Below are 27,644 nucleotides of genomic sequence, written 5' to 3' on the forward strand. Positions count from 1 at the left end.
TTCCAGGATAGAAGGCGAAAGAAGCAAGAACATCCAACCCCTGAAGAGGGCATAATGCAGTTCAGTGCCCTTGCAGAGTTCCCCGTGGTCAGACTGCAGGGACATTCCCTGAGCTCAGCAAGACACTGACTTTGGGAGTCCTATAAAGGGAAAGGGCAACTCTGCAAAACTGGAAGTGAAATTGCTTCAAAGAAGGGCAATTCTTAAATGGCAGGGGAAAAGTAATGCAATCCTGGTAAATGCGGGAACAGGATACTTGAGTCAGCTGAGAAAGCCCAAAATATTATTGCAAAGAAGAATTATATTTTTATTAGTTCACTGTCAGAAATAAGTAAACAGAAAACAAATGAAATCACTTTACAGAAAGCACATTCATTACTTAAAAGTAGCACCTTAGTGATTGGCACTGTCCGGTCATATCCACCAGTCAGGTTCACTCATGCTGATGAGTAAGCAATTCTTGATTGTTTTCTTTGCAACTCTGTGTTTTCTTGCATGGCTATTAAAAAGCAGCTGGCAATTTTGACAATTTTGTTTGCTTGGTCGTACTATACTTGTTCTCCCTCTTGGATCCTAAGACCTTTTTACTTTCCAGACACTTCCAATGTCTCTGGGTCACTCTCCGATGTCTTACAGATAGATGGAGGTGGGGACTGCCAGGGTAGCTGAAGCTGAATTTTCAATTTCAGTTATTTTTTTAGTCCTTTCTAAATTCAGGCATCCAACCGCCTCCCCCCCAAAAAAACCCACCACCACCAACAAAAATAAAACAACTGAACTTGCTTAGAAGTGCAGGTGGTCCTGAATTGCTTTAGCAACACCACCTCAGGGAAATCTTCACGGACACAGGAACTAACATCTCGGTCACCAGAACCTTTTCAAATGGATTCATGTCTCCGTGCTTCTGTTTAACTGTTTCTGTGTTCCCATCCATCACAAACATATTATTGGTGCTGGCATCAGAATACTGTGTTCTCACTGGTTGTCATAAAACTGATGCACTTGTAGTCTTGTTTGAAAAGTTGTCAGTATAAATAACACATAAATTCACATTTTGCATAATAGGGCCTATTCCTTACAGATCAGGTCCTGAGAGTATGAAACATATAATACATCTTGACACAGAAGTGTTCAATAACAATAAATTAATAAATACATAAATTACTTAAATATTTAAATAGCATTAAGGTCGGTGGCAACCTGCTAGCTAGAAAATCTATAAATAAAGTAGCTAATTGCTTCAGTGGGCATTTGGCATTTCAATGTAAAACTACTACAAAAACATTATAATGATCCTTTGCAAAAAGCAAATTAGGTAGAAAATAACTTTTGGGGCCTATTCCATTGTCTCTTTAAAAACTTCTGCATAATATCTTCCACTTTTCCTCCAAGGTTTCATCCTGGGATTGGAACCTGAAAAAGAATACCAACAGTCTATGTGAATTAGAAATGTGGCAGCAAACCCTTCTTATTTCGCACAACATATTATTGGGGCAATGAGGTTTTAGGGATTCCATGTTAGAAGGGCCCAGTCTGCCCGTATGTGGTCTAGGATATGGCTGCTTTCAGTGTCCCCCCAGGGTGCCTAGGAGAAGGTTCTAAGTCCTGAAAAGAGCTTGCAAGCCCCCAGGGTGCCTAGGAGAAGGTTCTAAGTCCTGAAAACAGCTTGCAAGCCATTTTTGCTCTGACCCTTAGAGCAACAGGACCTATGTATGTTTTCTTTACTGCAGTATCTCTGTACCCAGCACAGTGCCTGGAACAGTATGGGCATCAAATAAATATCTGTTAATGAACAAATGTATGTTTCTGACTCTAGTGACTATGTGCCGGACACCCTGTCTCCCCTTTCTTCTCCTGCACTGCTCCCCACCGAAGCCCTGCACCTGGGTCCACTGAGTGTTCAGGTACGGGCTGGGCTTTGTGGGCCTGCTCACCTAACTGCAGGACACGGATGCCCAGTTGCTCCAGGATGAGCTATAGTAGCGGTCTCTGGCTTGCACGCGGATCTTGGCATCCTTGTGGCACACGACCTTGGCTGAGGTCTTGTCCACGGAGAGTCTATCTTTCTGCAAAGCAGAGGGATGTCTTTGGCAATGCAGTCACAAGATGGGCTGGGCCTATTTTTGCAACGCTTGGTCTCTCAAAACAAGTACACCTGGGTTTAAGGGCTCCACAGTTGCAATAAACAGTGGAGTTGTATAGAACTTGCGCCACCTACTGATAGAAGCTCTAAACACATTTTCTACCTCAGCCCAGAGGGAGGAATGGTTCCGTCCAGCTCACATCTTTCTAGCACAGCTACCTTGCCTGAAGGCCCAATGCACACTCAGTCTGTACTGGGCGATGGTGGGACTAGGGCAGATTTGCTATAGCTGCCCCCTGGATATTCCTAAATAGTATATCCTGATCCTTTTATCAGAAAACGTGCTGAAATCCAGGCATTGTTTACTTTTATTTGTGTAATCACAGGAAAATGCTTTAGGCTCTGTGTCTGAGTTTTGTCATTTATAAAAGAGGGATAATAATCATTCCTACCTCAAGACGTGTAAAAGTTAAAGGTAATCATCATGTAAAACTCTTAGTGAAGTCTTTCATCAGGTAGAAAGTATTCAGTAGATATTATCTATTAACGATATAAATCTTATGTAGGGAAGATACATATGAAGTTTTTAAATAATATTTAGGTAAAATTCACCCAGAATAGCCCTTCCCTCCTACAAAACATAATGCTCAGGGAGTGACTGAATGACTGAATTCCTTCTAAATGCTAAATACTATCCTGAATAAGGCCTTTATCCAGTGATTTCTAAAACCGGGGTCGAAGCAGTGTTGGGCTTTATAAAAGTGCATCTTGGACCTGGGAATTATGATGCCAAGGCAAGAAGTTTGAAAGCCATTGTCATAGCCTGTGTGAACACTAACATTCTGTTCAATAAGATAATTTCACCATCTGTGGAACAGCTGGGAATTATCCATTTTGGGTGAGACATAGCATGAATGTTCTATCATTCATTACACTTGCTAAATTCAAGCAATAATTTTAGGCGCCTCGAGCCCAGATTTCCTATATGGGGATCAATTCTGAGTGCAAGAATTAATGACGAACCATACTGGAGGCAATAGTAGCGTGGTTCGGTGCAGGCCATTTGCGTCCCCTAGACTGAATTCCGTGGTTCTGATCCTCCCTCTTTCCTAGCTGAGTAACTTTGAGCAAGTCATTTAACCTCTCTGAGCTTCCATGACTCCACGAGTGAAGTGGTGATAATACTGCCTGGCTTTGCAGGGTTACCTTAAGGATTCAGTGAGATATGCATGTGAAACCCTCAGCGCAGTCTCAGGCACTTAGAAAGTGCTAGATAAACGTTAGTTACTGGTATCCTCATCCCCTGGATGTGCATAAAACTGAATACACGGAGCCTGGATCACATCTTACCTTTTCTCTGTTGTTCTTGCCCTGGACCTGTATGCCAAATGTTAAGGAGAAGTAGGAATGTGGGGTGCTCCAGGTGTCAGGGTATTCCCAGCTCACTTCCACATGCCGAGAATTTTTTAATGGCTTCAGTTGCAGGTTCTTGGGCGGGTCCGGTTTGACTGTGGAAGAATCCCAAGAAACACCCTTTATTTTCCTAATGGGGCTCTTTGGTGTATGGTGTATGGTGTTTGGCTTCTGAACCGACTTTTACCTTTGACCAGTTGTGAGTCCATAGGTAGTTACTTCACTTCTCTGGGCACCTGTTGGCAGACATGAGGCACCCCTGCTGCTGGTGCCTGTGGAAGGCGGCCACAGCCTCTGTGGCTGACCCCTAGAGAGGCTCAGAATCCTCACCACTGCACAATCAGATGAGCCATAGCAGTGGAACCACCTCTGCATAGTGCTCAGAAGAAATTTTGTAGAGACAAGACTCATATCTGGGCTACGTGGTGAAGGACCACCCTCTCTGTGGTCAATATGCCTCTTTGCACTGAACTTGGAGCGAGTGGAGCCCCTTGCTGGGGATGAGATGAGAGAATTTCCACTTAGTGCTCTTTCTGTTGTCTTTTCATGGCTGCTGGCACTGACTCGTCTTGCAGCAGTTATCAAATTGTCTCTATGCTCATTCATTCATTCAATAAATGATGACTGAGCACCCGTCACGTGCCAGTCACTAACTAGACTGTGCACAGAGGATACAGTAGCGAGTATCACGGAAGACTCTAGACCCTTGTCTAGACAAGGGCAGAGGAGACATTCTATGGAGTGTCCAAATCCCAAAGACCATGGTTCCTGGTAGATGCTTTTCAAATATTCTTCTATTATTAACATAACTGACATTTTTCTTTTTTCCTTTAGAACTCAGCTAAATGTCACCTCTGAGAGACCTTCCCTGGCCATCCTATGTAAATGCAAACCTTTCCCTACCTGCCAAGGGCAGTCTCTCCACAAATGCTAGAGTGAGTTCTGTGGTTTTATACATTTTACTTCATGATGAAAATTCAGTGGATAAATGGCAAAGGAAATGACAAATGGCAAAATCTCCATCTGCAAATTAAAAAAAATCGATGTCCATTTCGGAGGGTCTTATATTCCAATAAAGAAGACTCTTTTCCAATGCTGGAGAAAGATTGGTTGGGAATAACCACAATTAGTATGGAAGCCTGGTATGGTATGGTATGCTTGAGGGGCTCCTCCTAGGTTCCCTGTGGAAGCTTCCTGGACAGCAGAATAGCAGAATACAAGTATAGCCAAGAGTCTACTTATTCTTTCCTTTTTTAATGTATATTTATTTATTTTGTGTGTGTGTGTGTGTGTGTGTGTGTGTGAGAGAGAGAGAGAGAGAGGAGAGAGAGAGAGGAGAGAGAGAGAGGAGAGAGAAAGGAGAGAGAGAATCCCAAGCAGGCTCCACACTGTCAGCAGGGAGCCAGATGCAGGGCTCGAACTCATGAACTGTGAGATCATGACCTGAGCCGAAATCAATAGTCGGTTGCTTAACTGACTGAGCCACCCAGGTGCCCCAAGAGCCTACTTTTTTCTAGTGGGGCGGGACTGGGTCTGAATTGTTATCTGTGAGATCTGGGGCAACTTATTTAACCTGTGTAAGACTCAATTTTCTCTTCCTTAAAATGCAGACAATAGTATCTACATTGTACACTTTGGGGGGGGGGGGTTAGAATAAAAGAGATAATGCATGTAAACCCCTTACCTCAGTGCATGGGGCATTGTGCACATGTGACAAATGGCATTTATCCTTAGTAAGTACGTATAATCAAGCAAACTCACTGATGTCCCTGATGAAGAAGCTGCTGGTGTAGTTTTCGTACTTGAGCTTGTGAATAGCGTCCACCACGACTTCAATGGGTAGGCTCTCCTCGGCAGCCGGGCAGGCACTGCCCTCCTGACACTCCACTGTGTACTTCTTATAATCCCTGTTGTCCACTCTGACCTTCTCTGCTGAGAGTGTCGCTGCTCCACAAGTCACCCCTTGGGGGTCAGAGGAGCTGAAGTCAAAGACAGACATTACCCTGTGTCACACAATTGTGGGTGAGTTTCTAGGGGCTGGAGCCAGGCAGCTGTTTGAGGACACAATTTCTCCAACTGGTTTGATTTCTCCTAAGGGGGTAAGAATCTGCCCTCCCCATGAGAACAAGCTTTGCTTCAAGAGGTGGTACAAATATTTAGAGACAGCTCTGCATTTACATGCCTCTGGCCTAAACGAATCCAGAAATTTCTAGATCCAGAGCCCTGGGTTAAATCTCCTTATTAGAATTTTAAATTCGTTTTTCTCATTCTAATTACACAATCAACACATGCTAATGATAAAAAATTAAAAAGATAAAAATGTGTATAAATGAAATGTGTGTGCCTCTTTCAACCCTAATCTCACTCCCCCAATAGAAATACTATTCATAGCTTGTTGTGTCCCTCCAGACCTTAGTCTATGAATATTCAGACCAATCATATATCCACATGTATATATACATTCACACATATTTTGTCTATATACACAGACAATGCTTTTATTTTCCATTAAATAGGATCCTACTATACATATATATATATATATGGTTTGTAACCATCTCTTCCCCCTCGGAACATATGGAGAGCGCTCCATGACAGACCACACAGATTGGGTTATCCATTCTGATGAATGCACGTTAAGCTGGGGGATAATGTACCACGCTTTATTTAGCTTTTCCCCTGCTGATTACCAAAAACATTACAATGAACACTGGCTTCCATGTCTCTGTGCCCTTGTATAAGCATCCTTTTAGTATGGATTTTCATCTTAAAGATGGAAAAGGAAGACTCCAGAGGTTAATTTGCTCAGTTAATCACCTGGGGTTTGCTCTGTTACCCTGCCTTGTTCAGGAACCTAGATGGTGAGTGAGGGAAGTCACACAAAACGGCTAACATAGGTTCGGTATCCATGGAAACTGGTTTCTTAGGGGAAGTCCAAGTGTATTGGACAAACAACGAACTTCAGATTAGTGACGTCAGCAGAGGGAAAAGGAGTTGAAATGGCCCTGAGAAAATTTCTGGAGGCCTCAGAGTTTTGGAGTCGGCTTCAGGGCTTTCAAGATCTGTGTCCGAGAGCTTTTGTTTCTCTTTCCATCTCAGGGTGCAATTTTGGCAAGTCATTTGTAGCTTCGATTTCCCCTTTTATGCCTCCCCATGGTGCCGTGAGCCTTAATGAAGCATTGCCAGGCAATCTGGATGAGTGGGTTCAAACACAGCAGAGGCTATTCTCAGGCCCCAATAATGTCCTGTTCTAACCTACGCATTTGTTCAGGTGATTAGCTTAAATCTCCATGTTCTTTTCCCAATTTAGGCAAGAGGGGTGTTGAAAAAAATACAGGTTTGACTGTGTTTTCTCACTTATCATTAACTGATAGGCCATTGCTAGGTTGCCCTTATTTTCTTAATGAAATAGTTGTCACAAAATGCTAAGAGATCAGAGTGGTTTCACTTACCCTCTGCTGCTTTTGACAGTGAATTTCAAATCGGTACTGATTGCTGTCAGCCACCAGCAGGTGAAACGTCCAGAATAATTCTTTGCCTCACATTTTAGAAAGATCTTATTTTTGGATTCTGGATTTGAAAAGAACAAAAATTCAATATTTAGAAGTTTTCTTTCAGGTAGATCTTAATTGTGATGAACCACAGGCCACCAAGTGGTACAGGAGTGAAGATCTTCCATTTATTTCCTTGGAAAATGATGCTGCTTCCCTGACAGGCAGTTCAGCGAGGACTGGGAATGTGTCAGTAGGATGCTGATTCTGCAGAGTATACTTTGCACCTGATATATCAGAGGGAGTGATTAAATTTGGCAAGGCTGCCATCCCAGAGCTGAGTTATGAACTATACACATTGGTTAATTTCCATTAACCATTTAAAAAGAACTTCAGGAAAACCAACCAGATTCACCACGAAAATCTCTGAACATGAGATTTGGATGGTTGATTACTCAAAGTGTCTAAGAAAGCAAAGAAAAACAGGTGCTGGGTGGTTTCAGCAAGGGATTTACATTAAATTTTTTTTTTTTTAATTTTTTATGGGGCAAAAGAGAAAACACCATATGAGGGAATGGGATTACCTTTCTGTTCCCTTAAGATATCAGTGGACCAAATTCCATCTTCCTTTTTGTGTATGAGGAGGAACGAATGGCTCAGAACCTCGCCTCCTTTATGACAGGTATACTGGCCAGCATCTGCAAATTCTTTGACTTGGATGGTCAGAGTTTTACCAGAGCCTAGGACTTCACTGCTCTGGTCAGAGGTCCAGGTGATGTCATCTTCTTCAGGAGTATTGCAGGTGAGGACCACCATTTCTCCGGGGGCATCAGGGTGCCAGTCCAACTCTACAACATAAACTGGAGAGCACAGGGAGTGGAGAACAGGACTGTGAACAACGTGAACTTGGGACTGGGTTTTATGAACCACCTGTGCATTTGCACTGCAGAAAAGCACAGCCTTGCTTGTAACAGCAAATACTTGCTGAGATGATCTCAGGTCACTGGGCCCTACTTGGGCTCCAGGTCGTGAAGAGACAACAAAGAGTAGTTTGTTTGTTTAATTTTTATTTATTTTGAGAGAGAGAGAGAGAGAGAGAGAGAGAGAGAGAGAGAGAGAATGAATGGGGGAGGGGCAGAGAGAGACAGAGAGAGACAGAGATTGAATCCCAAGCCTGCCAGTGCAGAGCCCAACGTGGGGCTCGAACTCACCAACTGTGAGATCATGACCTGAGCTGAAATCATGAGTCGGACCCTTAACCAACTGAGCCACCCAGGCGCCCTAAGACAAGCAAAGAGTTTTACAGCTGCCATCCACTCATTAACTGACGGGCTGTCTTCAATAATTAACTTCTGATTAGCTGGCAGATGGAGAAGGCCTTGATACACCAAAAATGCAAAGAGCACAAAACTCTTTACCAAAGACCTGGTGGAGATAAGAACCTTCCAGCACAACTTTGGTTTCATAGGGAATAAGGCAGGGCACAGAAATGTCAAGAAAGACTGACCAGCACTGAAATCCTGTCCCCACGAATTGGCTAAGGGATTTGGAATGAGGTACTTAATCACCATGAGCCTCAGTTTCCTCAACAGTGAAATGACAATAATAACATCTATGTCATAGGTTTGGCTATGAGGATTAAATAAAAAACAAACATATAAAGCACTTAGCACTGTGCCTACCACAGTAAACTCAGTGTTTGTTATTGTTATTCAGAGACCAAAGGGTCAGATGACTGCACAGAGAAACTGTCCTACAATTTTCCAAGGGCATTTAAGGATTTAGTCCCTACTGTGCAAAACTCACCAACAGAGATTTTCATTCCACTTTTAAAAACAATTTTACACCCTTATGAAGCAGTTCAGTAGATCCTGGTCTTCCCATTTCATACCGAAACCAACAGGCCAAGCAAGGTTACATCAAGTTAGAAACACAAGAGCTGTAGCTCAGGCCTTCTATCTCGTTGACTTTGCATTGGATCTCAAATACGAGTATCCAAACTCGCACCTGAGGAATGGCTTAGTAGAGTATTTCAATGAGTGTGCCACATCACAGCTTCATTCATTCACTCATGCATCACTTATTCATTAACTAGAATCATTCAATGCACTGGTTCCCCAAACCTGATCATTCAGCCACCATTATCAGCAGCAGCACCGAGGAAACTGATAGATATCCAAATTCAGAGTTACCAAACCAGCCACTTTGGGATGGGCCTGGTGGTCTGTTATGCTCTCCATATGATTTTGATGCCCTCTCTAATTGGAGAGCCACACAGGTGAAGAGCCTGGATTTTGGAGTCACATAGGTCTGAGTTTAGATTCAGCTCTGTATCTTATACTTGCCTGTGGCCTCAGGCGAGACATTCAATTACTCTAAGCTTGGGTGTCATTGTTTTTAAAATGAGCAAAATATTAGTGCTTGCTTCAGCAGGTTGAGACATGGATTATATAAGCCAATTCATACAACAGCTTAACGTAGTGCCCTTAAATGCTCTATAAATGGTGACTTTTATGGTTGGCGACCAAATGTAAAGCATTGTGGGATATAAAGTTCTCACTTCAGATCCGAGGGATTTTTAACTACTGAATCGGTAACAAAACAAGAGGTAAACAGTATTTGGGACCCAACTCTTTGGAAATGATTACCTACGCTGAAATAAAACCGTGTCTCACCTTCGGCTTTCTCTAGTTTTTCTTTGTTCTGCTGGAAATTGAACCACAGCGAGGCTATTTTTCTGTCACAGCTAAAACTCAGAAGGCCTAGAAGACCCTTACCCAAGAACAGGGGAAAACAACCACAAAGGGGAGCCTGATGAAGAGTATCTGGAACCTTGTGCCTGGCTTTATCATCTCATCTGGTCTCCAAAGTCCTATGCCCTCTGTTTCTCACATGGACTTCCTGGAATTTCTGTGGTTTACCAAATTAGAAGTAACTTAAGGGTTTACTACGCGAGGGCCAAGTTTCCTGAGCTCACTAACTATACGAGGATTGATAGGAATCTGACATAATCATCTAGCTCAGGCTTTTGCCTTTCCTCAAGGCAGGGTCTAAAACTCAAACCCTCCTCAGGCGGAGAGGAGATAACTGAATTCTTGTCTTCCCGAAAAGGTTAAGAATAGAAGAATAGTCCCACATTCCTTTCGGGTACCCATTTTCCAGTGTGGTACTTTCCTGACTATCGAAAGATTATTTCTGGTCATCAGCGGAAATGTCTTCACTTGTAACTTACGCCTATTTCCTCCTGTTCTCCAAGCACATAGGAAACCATTGCTCTATGTCCTTCTTGTAAGACCTTCTTCAAATACTTAAATGCACAGGCTTTGAAGTGAGTCAGAATTGGAATCAAGTCCCTGTACTATCCTTACCAAGTATGTGAAATTGGGGAAGTTGCTTAATCTCTGTAGCCTCTATTTTCAACATCTCTAAAATGGGGTACAGACAGTCCCTATTTTATATGGATGTTGTGAGAATTAAACGAGAAACATTTGAGGTCTTTCAGGAACAACTAACAATCAGTTAATACATTACTTTGTGTGAGATAATAAAAGGATATAGTGAATTTCACTAACACCTATTCTATTATTCTAGTAATTTTTATTGGTCATTGGGATTATACACAGGTTCTTTTGAATCATCATTGCCATCACTTTAAACAACCAAAACAATAGCAGCTAACATTGACTGTCACTGGACATCTGTTGTGCTGTTCCCTGAATTCACTGACACATTTAATCATCTGCATAGTAGACAACTCTTTGTGATCCCCAGGTCACAGTCGAGGAAACTCAGGCTTGGAGGTGACCCAGCTCAAGGTCACCTACCTGATAAGTGGCAGAATCAGCCTTTGAGCCCAAGTCAATGTGAGTCTAGTCAAGTGCACAGTCAGAGGTTAGTACTCTTGGTGCCAGCAGAGGGGGTGATATTGTGTGATGGAGCGGGGATGAGAGAACAGAGTTCTTATACTTTTCAAATCCTTCACTTTGGAATTTTAATTGAACGATACAGCCAGTTTTTAGTAATAATGGCAAAATCCATATATCTTTTCCCATCAGAGTCCACACAAAGCTCCTACTGTGGCATTTAATGTGAAGGCCAAACAACACAGACACCCTCAAAGGTGAAGGAAGGACAGACGGCCCCACACATTCCCAGGGATGGCACTCACTAGGAGGCCCCAAGGCTTGGTTTCCCCTTCTAGTCTGAGGTCCCCACACCGCCTGCCTGACAGTCCTGGCTTGGAATTCAGGGCCTCCCCAGAGAAGGAGAGGCTGGTTACCGTTTTTCTCCAGTTCCCATATGGCCATGAGGGGAGGTGCCAGCAAAACCAGGGAAAACCAGGCGATGACCAGCTGCTGAGGATGCATCTGCAGGAGGCGGAGAAACAGAGGAGAAGAAGGAGAAAGAGAGAGAAGAGGAGGGAAAAGAGAAGAGACAATGTCAGCAGTTACTCAGTCATTTTGGAAACCATATTCATTCAATGTACCTTGGTTTTAATCTTGATTTGTCTCGTCAGATTCATACCACGCGAATTGCAGGAACCCCGTGCCAGTCTCTGAGTAAGAACATCTCCAAAGAGAGAACCACAGACTATCTGGAGCTGAAGGAGAACTGAGGCCAGCCATCTGATAGAATACTCTTTTTTTTTTTTTTTTAAATATTTATTATTTGAGAGAGAGAGAGACAGAAACAGAGAGGAAGCAGCGGAGGGGCAGAGAGAGGGGGAGACACAGAATTGGAGGCTCTGAGCTGCCAGCACAGAGCCCAACGTGGGGCTCGAACCCACAGACCACGAGATCGTGACCTGAGCTGAAGTTGGCCGCCCAACCAACTGAGCCACCCAGGCGTCCCAGAATCTTCTCATTTTTAAGCTGAGAAACCTAAGGTGCAGAGAAGGAACATGACTTGTCTGGATCAACATTCAACCGTTATTTACTTACTATGTACTTACTATGTAAAGGGCATAGAGATAGAGTGGTTAGGAGAGAAAAAAAAAAAAGGATTTTGGGCCTGGGTCCTGTCTTCTAGGAGCAAATACTTTCATTCAACAAATATTTATGATCCAAGTTATGGCAGCCACCTGGCAGCCAGGTTTAGTTTCTCTCCTCCTTTAGATTGTAACTGCTCCAAACTCAAAGGTTACTTCCTCTCACATAATGAAACAAGTGATTCTCAAACTTGAGCACACATCAGAGTAACCTGGAAGCCTTGCTAAAACACAGATGGCTGAGTTCCACCTACAGAGTGTCTGATTCAGCAGGTAGGGGTGAAGGGGGATGGAAGGAGGAGAGGGACCTCAGAATCTGCATTTCTTAAAAGTTTCCTGGTGAAGCTGATGTTGCTGGTCCAGGGATCACACTTTGAGAACTACTGGGTTAACCCATGTTTAGCGTCCACAGCTCTGAAAACCAAGATGTTCTTTGGAAGAAGGCCATGAAATATTGATATATCCACTCTGAAAAGTGAAATGTATAATTTTGTGCTAAATATCAGCTACCATCTTAGAGTAAAACTCAATCTAGATTGGGATCCAGGGTTTATGCAAATCTTCAGGACGTGAAGATTGTACCCTACTTCTGAATTAGGTAGAGATGGTGATTATTGAATTTCATTCTGAAACACCTCCATCCATCTCAGAGAGCACCAATGTTCTGCAGGAACATGTTTTCAGAAACCACTGAATAAATCATACAAATAATAAGACCCAAAATTTTTGGTCAGGGGGCACCTGGGTGGCTCAGTCGGTTAAGCGTCCGACTTCGACTCAGGTCATGATCTCATGGTTCATGGGTTCCAGCCTTTTATCAGGCTCCGTGCTGACAGCTCAGAGCCTGGAGCCTGCTTCAGATTCTGTGTCTCCCTCTCTCTGCCCTTCCCCTGCTTGTGCTCTCTCTCTCTCTCTCAAAAATAAATAAAACATTAAAAAATTTTCAGCCAGATACCTTAAAAATGAACATCTTTTGGCTGGGGTGACTGAATATTGACAAATCACGGCTTTGTTAGAATTGCTGCTAATCCTAGGAGAACCTTGCCATGTGCTTTATTCAATCAGATTACAAAGGTTGAGAGTGGCAGATATGGGACTAGAAGTCAGGCCTTCCTGTACTGTCAGCACTTTGTCACTGCAGCATGGAGCTTTCACAGACATGCCCATTAATCATGTCCAAGTTATGACTGTAACAATGTACTAGTTGCCACAGGGTATCAGTTAGTACATTCACAGGCTTGGAGTCCAGCAGATGGGCTTGAATTCTGCTTCCTCCACTTATAGTTGTGTGATGTTGCCCAAATTATCTCTGAGCCTCAGTCTCCTCGTCTATAAAATGGACATTATACCCATTTCAGAGGGTTGTTGACAGAATGCAATGAGATGACATATCATATTATAGAAGGCAGCCAATAACATGTTAGCTTGTACTTAGGTGAAGAGATAAAGGAAAAATGCGATATGTCTGTTTTGTATACACCAGCGGACAAAACCTTCCTGCTGGTTGTAGGGAAATGCCCTAGAGGTATTGTAATTACATACGCCTGTAAAGCCCAGATGCCGGCACTCTGGGCAGGGAAATAACAGAGATTCCTGGCATCTCCTGGTGATTCTTTTGCACTCTCTTAATGCTGGGATTTTCCCTTTGGCTATATGCCTGGCACTTCCTCTTGGGGCCTTAGATGTGTTTGAGAATTTCAGGTGAACTGCACTTCACGATCAAGGGAGCCTTGGTGATGATTCTAAGAAACAACTTGCATTTTAGTATCACCTACATTTTAAACCATGGAACACTGGCTGGATGGGGTGGGGGGGGGGGGAAGTGGTGGTGGGTCACTCTCTTAATCCAACCCAGGGAAATCCAAAAAGGGGGCAGCATGTATTTGCCCTGTTGTTCTCCAGATCAGCTGATATCAGAGAGCTATATTCCACAGCCCACATTTCCTTGGCATGTTACATTTGAGAGTCTTGAGGATTAAACATTTTTTTCCATGTAATTTTGTAGGTTTTCTAAATTCTTGAAATCTTTGTATAAGGAACACAGGGACCCCAGGTCCTGTGGTATGGTTATGCTCCCTAAAGCTGGTGCCAACATGGGCATGCCCAGGACACTTGGGTGGGCATCTCGTTTGCAAGCTTTATTTTGTTACTTTTTAATTTAGAAAGAATTATTATTGGGTGCCTGGGTGGCTCAGTCGGTTAAGCGTCTGACTTTGGCTTAGGTCATGATCTCACGGTTTGTGAGTTCGAGCCCACGTCAGGCTCTGTGCTGACAGCTCAGAACCTGGAGCCTGCTTGGGACTCTGTGTGTATCTCTCTCTGCCCCTCTGCTGCTAGCGTTCTGTCATGCTCTCTCTCTCTCTCAAAAAGAAACATTAAAAAAAATAAAAAATAAAAAGAATTATTATTTAAAAATAAAAAGGCAAAATCACACAAAGCATGGGTAGCACCCCCAATTCTAGAGACAGGCAGACCTGCATTGGCATCCCAGCCCTGCCACTTATTAGCTGTGTGACTCTAGGAAAGTCATTTGACTTATTTAAGTCTCACATTCAACCTGTAAAATGGACATCCTATTGTGGTAAGGAGTTAATGAAATAATTCATGAAGGTATCCAGCAGGGTGCCCCAAGGAAGTCAGGACTCCTGGCTGTTTGCTCTCCCTGAATCCCACTCATAGCACTTTTTCCTGTGATTGCGGTAATACAGTTGTCGATGTTTGTCTTCTCTGCCACACTGAGCTCTCTGAGGGCAGGGATCATGTCTTTCTGACTCCACACTATACCTCCAGAGTCTAGCATAAACACTCTGGCCTCGAGGGATCTTATGAATTGCTAGAGGAAAATGAATAAATGTACAGAAATCATCAGTTTTCAGATCCCAGTAAAAGGAACCCCAAGAGGTTGTCCAAATTCTTTCCAATATCTTGAAGTTCCTTATCTGATGGAAGTGGGCCATCAGCGGGGGTTTGGTAATCTCTTGGTTAAAATGATATTTTAACCTGATCGTTATTTTTTTTAACCTGAAAAACTGTTGCACACGATTTACCTGGGCAACCATAAGACACTAATAGAGTATAATCTTTTGTTTTCCTCCTCACAGATTTTAAAACCCTTTGGCAAATACTTTTAAACAATGCGGCTGCTTTTCATTTTTAAAGTAGCTTTGAAGTTAATCCAAAAAAATCTGGATAACCCGGACTCCAGTCTGCTTGACTGTTCCAACTATCTATTAAGCCCAACACAAAGTTTGCTCTGCAACTTTCAATTATGAGGTGTAAGTATGAATTCAATTGTTTATTGAATTCATTATGGCTTAATGAACGAACAGCTTTAAAAAAGTTTACAGTCCTAACAGAGGCACCACTCACTTGATACAATTTAACTGGTGGGCATTAAAATTGAGGAACACTCTTTTATGTACACACTACTCTCAGACAAGACAAAACAAGCCCTTCTATCAAATGTGCATTCATTTGTAGACTCTCGTGTACAATTATTATTAGTTGACTTTTAAAATTAAGACCTGATACATCAGTCCCCAAAATACTGACTTTTCACTAGTGTCCCGGCAGGTAAGTCACCAGGAATGCCTCCAGAAATCCACACACTCCTGGTAGCTTGCCAGGGGTAGGGGTACCACTCAAATGGTGCTACCCCGGACAGCCTGCGGGCCTGTGGAAAGCTAGAAGGGGCCAAGGAAGTGCTTACCTTGCTTCTGGGCAGGCTGCAGAGTTTTCTGGGTCTGAAACTAGTCTCTTCTTCTTCTGCTGCTGCTGCTGCTGTTGTTGCTGCTGTTGTTACTACTGGGGCTTATATACCCTACTCCTACCAAGCTTTCTGATGGAAACTTAAACTAGAAACTGACTTGTTCAAGTTGCAACACTGAAAACAACTCTCAAAACCTTCTGGGGGAATTTCAACAAGTTCCTTTTTTTTTTTTTTTTTTCCCATGTGTATCAATAATGCTGAGGGAACACAAGCATCAAAATCCCAGGTAATGAACTAAGAGGAAGTGACTTTTGGGTGGGGAAAAAGGAAGGGGATGGGATGCTCACTTCTTTCTGTTGACATCAGGGTCAATGGGCTTAAAGCCTGCCTGCAGCAGGCAGCCTCCACAGACCGGAGAAGGAAGGCCAAGGAGAGTTCACACAGGAGGCCAGGTTCAGGTCAGAATCAAGCAATTGTAAGCCAGAGGGTCCAAAAGCAAACTCTATGGTTCTTCTGAAGTCAATGAGAATGAGATGAAGGGCAAAGGACTTAGTATATTTGAGGTTCCCCTCTTCCACATTATTCCTTCAACATCTGGATTTCAGAAACATCCCATTACTACCCATTGTGGCTTCATGCACCACACACGCGCCTGTACATTTATACAGGCACAGCCATGGGAAGATGGTAAAAATGTGTATTACTAGTAAGACTCAAATATGGAGGGATACAGCTCATGCTCATAGGTAATTGCTCACAGACAGGTGGGGACAGAAAGTGAAATATCCACAGTCAGGGATATAGACAACCTATGCCACACTCAAGGCACACACCGGACTATAACCTCACACTCCTATGCACACAAAACCATAGAGCCCTAGGAGCTCTATACCGATGCACAGAATTAGCAGAATTAGCTAGAAATTCCTAGAGGAATTTAACATTGTTAAGAGGAGGTGAACACGGTGTTAGACACCGTGGGTGTTAGACACCCACAACCATTCTGCACAAGAGCAGCAACAGAAACACTAGCTGGAACACCAACACCAAGTACAAGCCCACAGATGCACGCCGATAGATACAGGCCGTACCCAGGGCCGCCGAGAGAGGGCGCTGCTGCGAGGCCGTGCCAGTCCCGCGCCGGCGACCCGAGAGTTCGCTCTCACCCGCGAGGTCTCCATTTCGGAGCACCGTCCCCAGTCCCCGCCGCCTGGGAAGTTCCTGGGCCCCGGCAGGGTTTCAGGTGGACGCAGCTTCCCATACTAACTTTCCTTGCAGTTTCTGCGCGGGGAAAACTGGAGACCGGGCGAGAGCAGCGGAGCTTCCCAACCGCACACTTCCTCCCTCCGTTTGACCCATCCGGGGAGGGCGGGGGCTGCTGAGCTGGCAGTCCCACTGTTTATCCGACCTGGTGCTCTGGCTTGGGCGGAGACAGTACCTCGAGCTCCGAGTGCCTTCTCCCACCTCCTCTGCCCTCTAGGCTTCAAGGGAAACAGAAGTTCTTCTCAAGTTAAACAACAAAGCGAAACGTCCTGTATCCAAGTCATATGTAGATATGAACAAAGTAAGTTGCATTGTATTGGGTTGTATGATACCGTGTGTGTGTGTGTGTGTGTGTGTGTGTGTGTGTGTGTGCTCACGCGTGAGCTCTCCTGCTTGTTACCATGGGCATCTCTGACGAATATAGCTGGACGGTGATGCGGAAGGGACCTTTCCACAGTTTGATTTTTGTTGTTATATGAGGCACCTGTACACTCACACACACATACATACATTAAAATATGTACCAATGGGGGGGTTTCTTTCTGTAAAAATGTGTTTACTACTCCCAACAAGTCATCAAAGATTACTTAACAGAAAACTTAATATAAAGTTGGCAGAAATAGTTTCACCAGCTTGTTTACAGTGGCTGCATCACCACAGGGGAGCCCTTCTGTGGCCTTCCTTAAGTACATACTTACATAAAATAAGACAAGTAAGACAAAACCATTTTACCAATGTGTTCATAAAAGCAGCCTCAGAATTAAAAAAAAAAAACTGATTTGAATATAAAATCTAAGTAAAAATAGCGTGCTAAGTTTGCAAAAGCAGGTTCAAGGTAAGCCTTGCTCCCCCCCACCCCTGCCCCGGCTCAGATTGCAGCCCCAGGACCAGTCCTGTGTGAAAGGTGTGTGGGACCACCTGCACCAAGGACAAGTAGACCTGAATTCCGGCACCTGCTGTGCACATTACTTAACTTCTCTAAGCCTCAGTTCTCACATCTGTAAAATGGGGTTAATAATAGTACCCTATCTTAGGTATGTTGTGAGGTTAAATGAGGTGAGATGCAATGCACTTAGCACAGCATCCTGGCTAAATGCTTAATAAGTGGCTGATTTATCTATCTATCTCTATCTATCTATCTATCTATCTAATCTATCTATCTATCTATCTATCTATCTATCTATCTATCTATCCTGCCTGTCCCAGGAAGACTTTTGGTAGCTTGCTAGGGGACATTGAAGCTAGAAGATGAGTGACAGAATTAATGGGAGGAGCCTGAGATAGAGCTCCTAATAGCCCTCATGCCATGAAACCCTGTGGCTGCAGCTAGCCACTCATTTGGCCCTGAGCATCCAGATAACCAGGATGAGAAGGAAGAACCTGCACTTGCCCCATCTCTGCCACAGGCCCGACTATTTTGACAAGTCCAGTTTGCCTATGAAGAAAGTACTTCTCACACTTTATCTGCAGATAATAAAGAATTCAGGTTCTCAGGCGCTACCTTCAGAGATTGTTAATCAGTAGATCTGAGGTGGGGCTCAGGAATCTGCATTTTAATGAGCTTGCAGGTGACTCTGCTGTGGGGATCTTGGCCTGCACTTTGAGACACTCTGAATAACCCCAGTGCGCCACTGTCCAGAGATAACATCTTTTGCCTTCCTTATCTCTGGACACTCACAAGGCCGGACGGCACTCTGGTAATGTCAGCCAAATGCCCATCATCCTGATTTCATAGAAGATGTTTATCACCTTGCCCCACATCACAGTCCAGACTCTGCCCCAAGTAAACTGAACCACAGCCTGTGATCTCCCTCAGATTCTTCCTGTGGAAAAGTAAGGTCTGCAGGCAAACAGCAGGCAGGCTGAGCTGTAAGAAGGAGAGGATCCCCCTAGAAACTGAAAATAACTTGAAGAGTTTTCTGACCACAAAACTTTTTTTTTTTAATTTTTGTTTATGTTTATTTATTTTTGAGAGAGAGAGAGAGAGACAGATCATGAGCAGGGGAGGGGAAGAGAAAAAGGGAGACACAGAATCTGAAGCAGGCTCCAGGCTCTGAGCTGTCAGCACAGAGCCTGATGCGGGGCTCGAACCCATGAACCATGAGATCATGACCTGAACCGAAGTCGGAAGTTCAACTGACTGAGCCACCCAGGCGCCCCAAAACTTTTTTTTAAAAGATGAATGCTCTGAGCTTTCTAATACAAATTTCAAATAAAGGGGAAGCCTTGCATACTCCTTAAAATTAAAATGCTAAAAAAATTACACAAGCAATACATGCAGGCATGCTACTGTAAAAACTTCAAACACTACAAATACATGCAGAATAAAAAGTTGAAGCCCTGATTCACATGGTGGTTAGAGGTCACCATTGCCAACATTTTCATGTATATTCCTCCAGAGTCTACTCCTGACTTTTTTCTATGCATTTATATCTATCTGGCTATATAAATAGGGTCATACTATGCATATTCTTCTGTAAATTGCTGTTTTCTCACAATAGTCTGTTTTGTGTCTAGTGGTTACTTGTATCTTGCTGGAGGTCACCTAGAATATTCTGTCTGGATCAGTTAGGGCGCTTTGAGCTTTAATCTCCAGCTAGCTTCTCTCAGCCTCCCAAAATAGCTCTCTGGTTCTAGGCATTCATCCACACAGGACAGCATCTAGGATAATAAAGGACTGTTTTTTCCTTGTGTGTCTCTCTTAGGAGCAAAGAATTTGTCCTGGAAGTCCTCGTATTCTTCTCCTCATCTTCCTGGTCACCTATAAACTGATCATTGAGAAAGAGAATGGGCTCACAATGAAAGTCAGGTTTTACACTAGTCTGTTTTGCCCTGAGCTGTGGAGAGGATCAAGATCCCAGAGGAATGGATACTCCAACTGGGTGGGAACCAGGTAGGTGACTGAGAGTCAAATATAAGTGGTTAGGGCTGTCAGTGAAGTAAAGAAATGTGACAATTAATTTCACACAAGACCAAGTGTTATTCCCTCAAATGATTAGCTGCTTTGAGGGGACACTTCTAGTTTAGGGGCATGGGAAGTCACTCCCACTTGCATGGGGGATGTGTGCCTTTTTTTCATCTTTATTATTATTTTTTTAAATTTATTTTTAAAATGTACATCCAAGTTAGCATATAGTGCAACAATGACTTCAGGAGTAGATTCCTTAGTGCCCCTTACCCATTTAGCCCATCCCCCCTCCCACACCCCCTCCAGTAACGCTTTGTTTGTTCTCCATATTTAAGAGTCTATTCTGTTTTTGTCCCCCTCCCTGTTTTCATATTATTTTTGCTTCCCTTCCCTTATGTTCATCTGTTTTGTATCTTAAAGTCCTCATATGAATGAAGTCATATGATATTTGTCTGTCTCTGACTGACTAATTTCACTTAGCATAATAGCATCTAGTTCCATCCACGTAGTTGCAAATGGCAAGATTTCATTCTTTTTGATTGCCGAGTAATGTTCCATAGTATATATATACCACATCTTCTTTACCCATTCATCTGTCGATAGACATTTGGACCCTTTCCATACTTTGGCTATTATTGATAGTGCTGCTATAAATATTGAGGTGCATGTGCCCATTTGAAACAGCATACCTGTGTGATGTGTGCTTTTAAGAAAAAAGACTGGAGGTTCTATGGCCAAAAACTTAACAGTGAATAATCTGAGTGGTATGATTATAGATGATTTTTGTCTTCTTTTTGATTTCCTTAATTTTCCAAAATGCCTATAATGAACATGTATTACTTCTCTAGTCAGAAAAAATGTCATTGAAAAAAGACATGAATGAAGCACGCAAAAAAGGCAGAATACGTCGTGGTTAGGAATTTGCTTTCTAGAACCGGACAGTGCTAGGTTAGATATGGTCCATATTTATGTCATGTAATTGAATGTGCTCTTGGGATGAGAGTTGCTGTGTCACTGCTGAAGCGCTGGACTTTATGGGTGGCAGTGGAGACCCAGTGTCATGGGTGTGGTGTTTCCTGGAAGCAGAAGGCAGTCCAAAGTGATCTCATTCAAGTTTTCAAGTGTCATTCAGATATGTTTTTTGTTTTAATGCTTTATAAGAGATCCCTAAAGTCAGCTTCTTTTTTAAAGGGGCTGAGGTGTCTTCACTTACCTCCTTCCCTTCAACAGTGAGTCTGGTCACATTTCTACAGTCACCCTTCCATCTGGGTCTGCTCTGAAGGCAGTGGATGTCAGATGCCGTCACTGCAGAAGTCCGTTGCCCAAGTGGGCATCTCTGCCTGCTAGACTGGACGGACTGCACAGTAATACAAGTGTTCCACTTTGTCATTGATATCTTCATTTGCATATGGAAATCTTTTTCTCTTCCTTTCTAAGTGCAATTTTATGTTAATCCCAGTGAAAGGAATGGGTGTGCAGGCCGGAAGTGGGTGTGTCCTGGGCTCTAGGGTTGCAGAGGTATCTAAATGCTTATGTTAGAAAGCTGCGGGAACAGTTGGTCTGGTATTACTGTCACCTGAGACAGGTAGAACCAAGCAAGGTGGGACCAAGGTGGAGAGGGCAAACTTCTGGGGTGAAGTGCTACCATCTACTGCGTCTTTCCACGTCAACTCAAACCAAAAGACAATTATTGCATATCAACTGGCCACCCCTGCATCTGTAGGGTAAATTGTTAACTCATCGTTCAATAAAGCATATTCCTACTGCTAGAATTTCTGGGAGCATAGAATTCTCTAGACACGAAGTAGCTTGGACCAAAAATCAGGGCCTGAGTTTTAGAGCATCTTCCACTGTGACTGTTGGTCTAGGACTCATATTTGAGCCTATGTTAATTTCTCTCTTTATTAGGCGTTTATATTCATCTGGGCTTTTTTTTATTATATCTTGCTCTGGAAACCTTCCCTGGAAGGCAGCTATTGACCCTGGTCTCCTGCCCTGTCATTTTCTCTCCAATTTTTGGCTTTAAAAAATCCTTTCTATTTATTGATCTATCTTTATTTATTTTTGATGGTACTTTAAAAAAATAACTCATGCCCCTGGTTAAAAAAAAAAAAAATCAAATAGTACAAAGGTTGTTAGATATGTCTGTCTTCTGTAGGTGCCTCCTGGATTCCCCAGTGTGAAAACTGTTTATACCACAGATCCAAGGCAGGCTGTTCAAACTTACCTGTCACATTTGGTAAAGACCTTCCAGTCATTTTACGTGAATATGTAACAACCTTTAGACCATGGGAGATAGAATGGTTTGATGTGGGCACTGCCGCCTACAGGATTTGCTCATGTTGGGGAGACCCGATGAGGCGTGAAAGTTAAATAATGCCAAGACAAATATGTGGCTTGGTACCGGGCGGTTAGTCACCAAACTGATTTACACCTAGGGCACTACCGTGTATGTGGCATAAGCACCAATGATGATGAAATGCCACTCTGGAGTATTTGAGAGGCCAGAGAAATTTAGCAAAAGGGAAAAGCAGCATCCTCACTTCTATCAAAAAGCAGCACAGCAAACAGACCCTGGAGTTGATCGGTGTTGAGTTTTGGTCTCTGCTCAGTTCTGCCACATGGATGACCTTGGACAAATCACTTCAACTTTCTGAGCCTCAGTGTCCTCATCTGAGGAAGATGGGACCTCTGATAGTGTACAGCTCTGAGAGTAGATACAAAAATCAAATTACATTCTATGTACAAGGTGGATCAACGGGGGCATCTGGGTGGCTCAGTTGGTTAAGCGTCCGACAGTTAAGCGTCAGTCAATTCGGGTCATGATCTCATCGTTTGTGGGTTTGAGCCCTGCGTTAGGCTCTGTGCTGACATTTCAGAGCCTGGAGCCTGCTTCGGATTCTGTGTCTCTCTCTCTCCTTCTCTCTCTCTGCCCCTCCCCTGCGCACACTCTTGTCTCTCTCTGTCTCTCAAAAATTAATAAATGTTTAAAAAAATTAAAAAAAGAAAAAAAGATAGGTCAATAGATGGTAACTCTTATTAAAATTAAATAATATAAAAAAGGAATGTGGTTCATTGCCAGACGAGTTTCTGGTCTTATGATGGAGCAATTATTAGGTCATGTAATAGCAAAATTTTAATAATGATTTTGTCTTTAGTATTTTGTTTCTTTAATTACTTTTCATTGGACTACATGTTACTGAGCACTTACTTTATGCCAGATGCTATGGCAGTGTAGTAGAAATGCTGTCCCCTGCAGTGATGCTCTCACGCATCCTAGGGGGCAACCAAAGAGCCAAGAGGCAATGACACTGGGGTGTGATACATCTTACGATGATGATCAGGGTAGGGTGCTTTACAAACATACTCGTCATTGGGGTGGTGGTCACAGAAGGCTTCCCAGGAGAGGTGATGTCTAAGCTGAAGACTTGAAGAATGAGGAGTTGAGTTTGTATGAGAAACAATAAAAGCTAACATTTTTGAGTATGCTTCTGTCTGCCAGGTACCATGCTATGTTTCCTGTGTGTTTTCCCATCCAGGACTCAACAAAACTATGAGGCAGGTACTGTCTTGCCCACTTTACAGACGAGAGAACTGAGGCTCATAGATGTGAAGTTAACTTGCCATAGAAAATGTAGCTAGTAAGTCAAGAGGCTGAAATTGAAACATCATGTGTTCAAGTCCATCAGTACCATCTGTCACGCAAGGCCACCCTATATTATGTTTATGAAGTGAGGGCTACTCAGGTTAGCAGGAAAGGCATTATCCTCAGCCAAGCCATATATAGGAGGCCAAAGGAAGAATTGTTTTTCAGATATGTGGGCTATAGGAGGGGAGGAGAAGGATGTGATTCCAGTGGTTTTTGAAAATGATGCATCCAGATATGATTAGGTGAGGTGAGGAGAGACTGTGGGCAGAAGGCTCAGGAAAGAGAATGCAGCAGCAATCCGGTATGAATGGATGAAGACGGCACTCATGTGTCCTCCCCCTGCAAGGAGGGGAGCCACACGGCCGTGTGATTAGAAGCTCCCAGGTACCACTGGACAGAAGCCTAGAAGATGGTTAAAAGGAAGCAAGCAGAGGGGTGAGAGGATCAAGCAACTACACTCAGTGTTTGGAGCCCTAGGGCAGGCCACATCTAGACAAATTAGCTGTAATTCAGTGAACACTCTCCATTTCTGGCATCCAACTGGATAGTCAGAGTTCCATACAGATTATTTTTGGTTCCAGTCATGAGTTGTGCAAGGGGAACCGATGGGTCTGGGTATTAACTGCCCATGTATCACTGTTTGCAGTGATCCATGTATTTTAAAATGAGCAAGAGTCATTTGGACCCATCAGTTTCTGAGGCAGAAACTTCCCCTAAGGATGATATGTGGGCATCAATGGGGAATCCTTGAATGCTGTCCTCATAATGGCAGCTGACTTTTATTTAGAGCATTTGTTTCTTGCCAGGCACCAGTGACAGCACCAATGACAGGTTGTTAATTCTCATAACAACCCTGTTATAGGCAAAGACCCTGGAGGTAGAGACAGAATGAGTGTCAACCAGCAAGGAGGTGGCAGACCTGGGATTCATGATCTCAGATACCACCCTGGACCAGAGACTTCTGCCAGGGCTACTGATACAATTGGCCCATGTTTCTATGTGAAGGGCTGTTTCCCAGAAAAGCCTTTTGAATTCTTAGGGCTTGACAGGGCCAGAGTAAAAATGCGGGCATTGGTCTGCCTCACAGTTATTTATTGAATGACAATTATATCCTAGGCACTGTGCTAAGTTTTTCGGACACAGCAGTGAGCAAATAGAGACTCTGCCCCCATGGAAGTAAATACGTGTATGCAGAGGGACAAAATACCAAGAAGGAAATGAAAGGTGGAAGAGATGGAATAACAGAGAGACCTGGCTGCAATAGGTCGGGGGAGGCCTTCCTGACGAGGTGGCATTTAAGATGAAAGTGAACAGGATAAAAGCAAGTAAGAAGACCCCATAATGAGAGAGCGCTGCGTGTGTCTGAGGAGCGGAAAGTGGGCCAGTGTGAGTAGAGCAGAGGGCTGTGGGAAATGCCCCGCAAGGCTGGGCAGGCCCTGGGCTGTGTGCACTAGTTAGGATGGCCTGTGTCGTGGGTACCTTTGGCACTGAAAGGTGGAAAAGTCACTGAGCTGAAGCAGCCACAATACCCAAACCAACACCTAGATATGCTTTGTAATCAGATCGGTACAAATGAGGTCCCTGGGAGCTGGAAAACATTACTGACCAGAGCTGAGGTTTCTAAACCTTCTCAGTTTACAGAACCCTGAGTGCCTCAGTGACTTTTTTCATGGCGCCCTTAGGCCAAAAGAGATACCTAATGGTTTCATTTATTAAGTAGGTAGGTCCAGACAACTTGATAAGTCTTTATGTTCTGACAACTTTTTAGTAGTCATTTGAAAACAACAATACGCACAGATTGAAAGAAGAAAATAATATTTTTATTGCTTCTTAAGGCATGCAGTTACTAATGGGCTGTGTGTGGAGTCAGATTGGACACGGCCACCTTCATTTCCTGTTCCACATGGATTTCCTTATGGTACAGTATGGTAACTGCTGAAAACATAGCTTTGCAAAGATATGCTGTCATTGAAAGGAATGTGGCATGCTCTAGTATTGACACACTGAGCAGTCCTGAGTCAGTGAAGTGCTCAATAGATGTTGCGTATCCTGTGTTTCCTTTGGGGATTTTCAAATACCTCACGGCACTTCTGTGAATTTACATGGTACCCTGGGGGGATTTGGTATACAGGTTGGGGACCATAGAACTAGATATTTCAGATTATAGAACCAATATCATCCTTTGCTGCTAAATCCAAAGCTGTATTTGAGTACCTAGTAGTATTTTCTGTGAAAATTCCAGGAAGCAAACTTGCTACTCTTTCCGAAATCTGTATCCTATTTGTCCTTAAACCTCCAGCGATACCCCAGAGTGCTAACACAGTCTGACTACTTTTGATAGGGGAGAGGAGGAAAAGCAGGAGAAACACGTATGGATCTTCAGCAATAGCATGAAAGCATGTGCTGGTGAAGAAAGAGGAAATGAGTATGTGATATGCAACAGCGATTTTGGAGCCCTTGATGAAGAAATGAATGCTCAGATTCTGAAGGGTTGGTGGTTGTCAGAACCTGCAGTTAAGTTAGCTAAGCCTTGGGGCCTTGTGCTTTGTAATCAGGAACATCCTGCCAGAAGGCACTTATAGAACATGCCAAGAAGAAATTTAACCCCCGGCTCCACCAGCACATTTCTTTGGTTGCTCTCATCTATTTCCTTAGCTGGATGCCATTCTTGGTGAGTGAGAGAAAGTGTGAAGATTAGTGAGCAGATGAGCAGACCTGTCTTTGGAATGCCCCAGAACCTTGCTGCAATATAAATACCATGTTGTCTCAAAGAATAGTAGTCAGTAGAACCAGTTGACTTTAAGGCAATTTAACTTTCTCTTTCTGCATGACACCACATATGTAAATTTTCCAGGTTGGTTGGGATACTGATGAAACCAGTTCCCATGGGAACTGAGAGATATCCTTACATCATTTTTGTGATGTAAGGATAATCAGCCAGAGAACACACAGTATCACTCAGAGATAAGATGTGTTCTCGTTGGTCAACACTTTAGGCATGAAAAAATACACTCTGAATGAAGAAGGGCTCCTAGGTTGACTTTAGTCTATCTCGTTCTATCTGGCAGTTGACCAGAGTCACTTCCTGGTGGGGAAATCCTAGCCTTGGAAATGTTGCATTTGTATCTTCACCTTGAATGATCTGAGTTCTCTCTGCATGGTGTAGCCATGTGAGTTTCCTCCTGGATCCACTGACTTTTGTCATGGTATGCCACATGGAGAGTGGGGCCAGTGGTTAATTTATGCAGAAGAAGCATGACTTTATTGGGGGTTGAGATGGGAAGCAGTAATATATCCTTTTAAACTTGGATGACCTGAACTGGAGCCACCTTTTCTCTCTACATATTTCATTTAAAGTAAACTCATCCTACCTTTTGAGGTGGAGTCTAAGACATAGTTAAATGTAACAGTCTCTAAGAGCCCAGATGCTTAAACACAGATTTATTTTCTATATGGCATTGGGAAAGGTCAATTTTTCTGTGCTGCACTTTTCTCATGTTAAAATGTGTATACCTTTCCTAGTGCTTACCACAAAGGGCTGTTGTGAAGATCGAGGTACATACTGTATATAGAGGACTCACAGGCTTTATGAACAGAACCTAGCTCACAGCAGGCACTCAGTACCTGGTAAGTTATTTTTATTATTTTAAGACTGTTATCCTCCAGGGCTATATACATAGATTATAAGGTTCTTCGTGTCAAGATGCCTCTTTCCCTTCTAAATCTTACAGTATTTAGAATACTATCAGGCAAAAATTGGTGCGGTTGATGAATAAATTATAAAAAATATTTCCCAGTGGATACTCAGGCACTTCTGAAGGCAATAAGAACTCTCAGCGTCCTTGGTCATAAAACTAACACAGCCAAACGGCCCTCAATTACAGTTCCAGATGCTCATACCTCATTTTCTTCTATATCCACTCAGAATTATTGCATTTGAAATGAACATATCTTTATTCAGATTCTCTCATTGTTCTATTGGAAAGTTTTAGAGCCAAGGCTTGAAGTAAAGGCCCTTATTATGCTACACTTGTGGGATGATAAACTCTGGGGCTTTTAGGAGCCAGGTACGAAAAGTAAACAAGGGAAGGGTACCACGTGTGGATGGCATTGGAGACATCAAAGTACTAGGGTGGTCATG

At 43.2% G+C, this 27,644-nt stretch overlaps 1 protein-coding gene and 1 long non-coding RNA gene across 5 annotated transcripts in view; one reads left to right on the forward strand and one right to left on the reverse strand.

Annotated features, from left to right (window-relative positions):
* Window positions 1-283: 283 nt before the first annotated feature.
* On the reverse strand, window positions 284-17,054 carry IL12B (interleukin 12B). 4 transcript variants are annotated; one of them, XM_086705890.1, is made up of 9 exons: window positions 16,775-17,054; window positions 15,684-16,196; window positions 11,267-11,354; window positions 7,572-7,847; window positions 6,949-7,066; window positions 5,258-5,475; window positions 3,434-3,591; window positions 1,935-2,066; window positions 284-1,413 (listed from the first exon to the last, which is right to left on the reverse strand). In XM_086705890.1, the coding sequence occupies exons 3-8, from the start codon at window positions 11,352-11,354 to the stop codon at window positions 1,935-1,937; spliced, it is 990 nt and encodes a 329-aa protein (XP_086562016.1). In that variant the 5' UTR covers window positions 15,684-16,196; window positions 16,775-17,054; the 3' UTR covers window positions 284-1,413. The 4 variants fall into 4 exon arrangements, with proteins under 4 accessions (XP_086562016.1, XP_086561891.1, XP_086562046.1 ...); XM_086705765.1 differs by lacking the exon at window positions 15,684-16,196; XM_086705920.1 differs by having other exon boundaries at window positions 16,031-17,054.
* LOC147584158 (uncharacterized) overlaps window positions 16,035-27,644 on the forward strand; it is an 86,232-nt gene continuing 74,622 nt past the window's right edge. The window contains exons 1-2 of the long non-coding RNA XR_015250819.1: window positions 16,035-17,247; window positions 19,652-19,839. This is a non-coding gene — a long non-coding RNA (uncharacterized LOC147584158). The remainder of the gene's footprint in view (window positions 17,248-19,651; window positions 19,840-27,644) is intronic.

This window comes from Puma concolor, chromosome A1 (assembly GCF_028749965.1).
Source record: "Puma concolor isolate L17-30 chromosome A1, mPumCon1.1.hap2, whole genome shotgun sequence".
Classification (NCBI taxonomy): Eukaryota; Metazoa; Chordata; class Mammalia; order Carnivora; family Felidae; genus Puma; species Puma concolor.

Excerpts from the sequence above, each read along its gene's own strand:
- IL12B (XM_086705765.1), bottom strand. The coding sequence starts at position 16,864 with ATGGAGACCTCGCGGGTGAGAGCGAACTCTCGGGTCGCCGGCGCGGGA. Across the intron at positions 11,355-16,774 it reads CCCTCTCTCGGCGGCCCTGG|ATGCATCCTCAGCAGCTGGT; the intron begins GTACGGCCTGTA and ends CGCCTCCTGCAG. Across the intron at positions 3,592-5,257 it reads CTTCTTCATCAGGGACATCA|TCAAACCGGACCCGCCCAAG; the intron begins GTGAGTTTGCTT and ends ATTCTTCCACAG.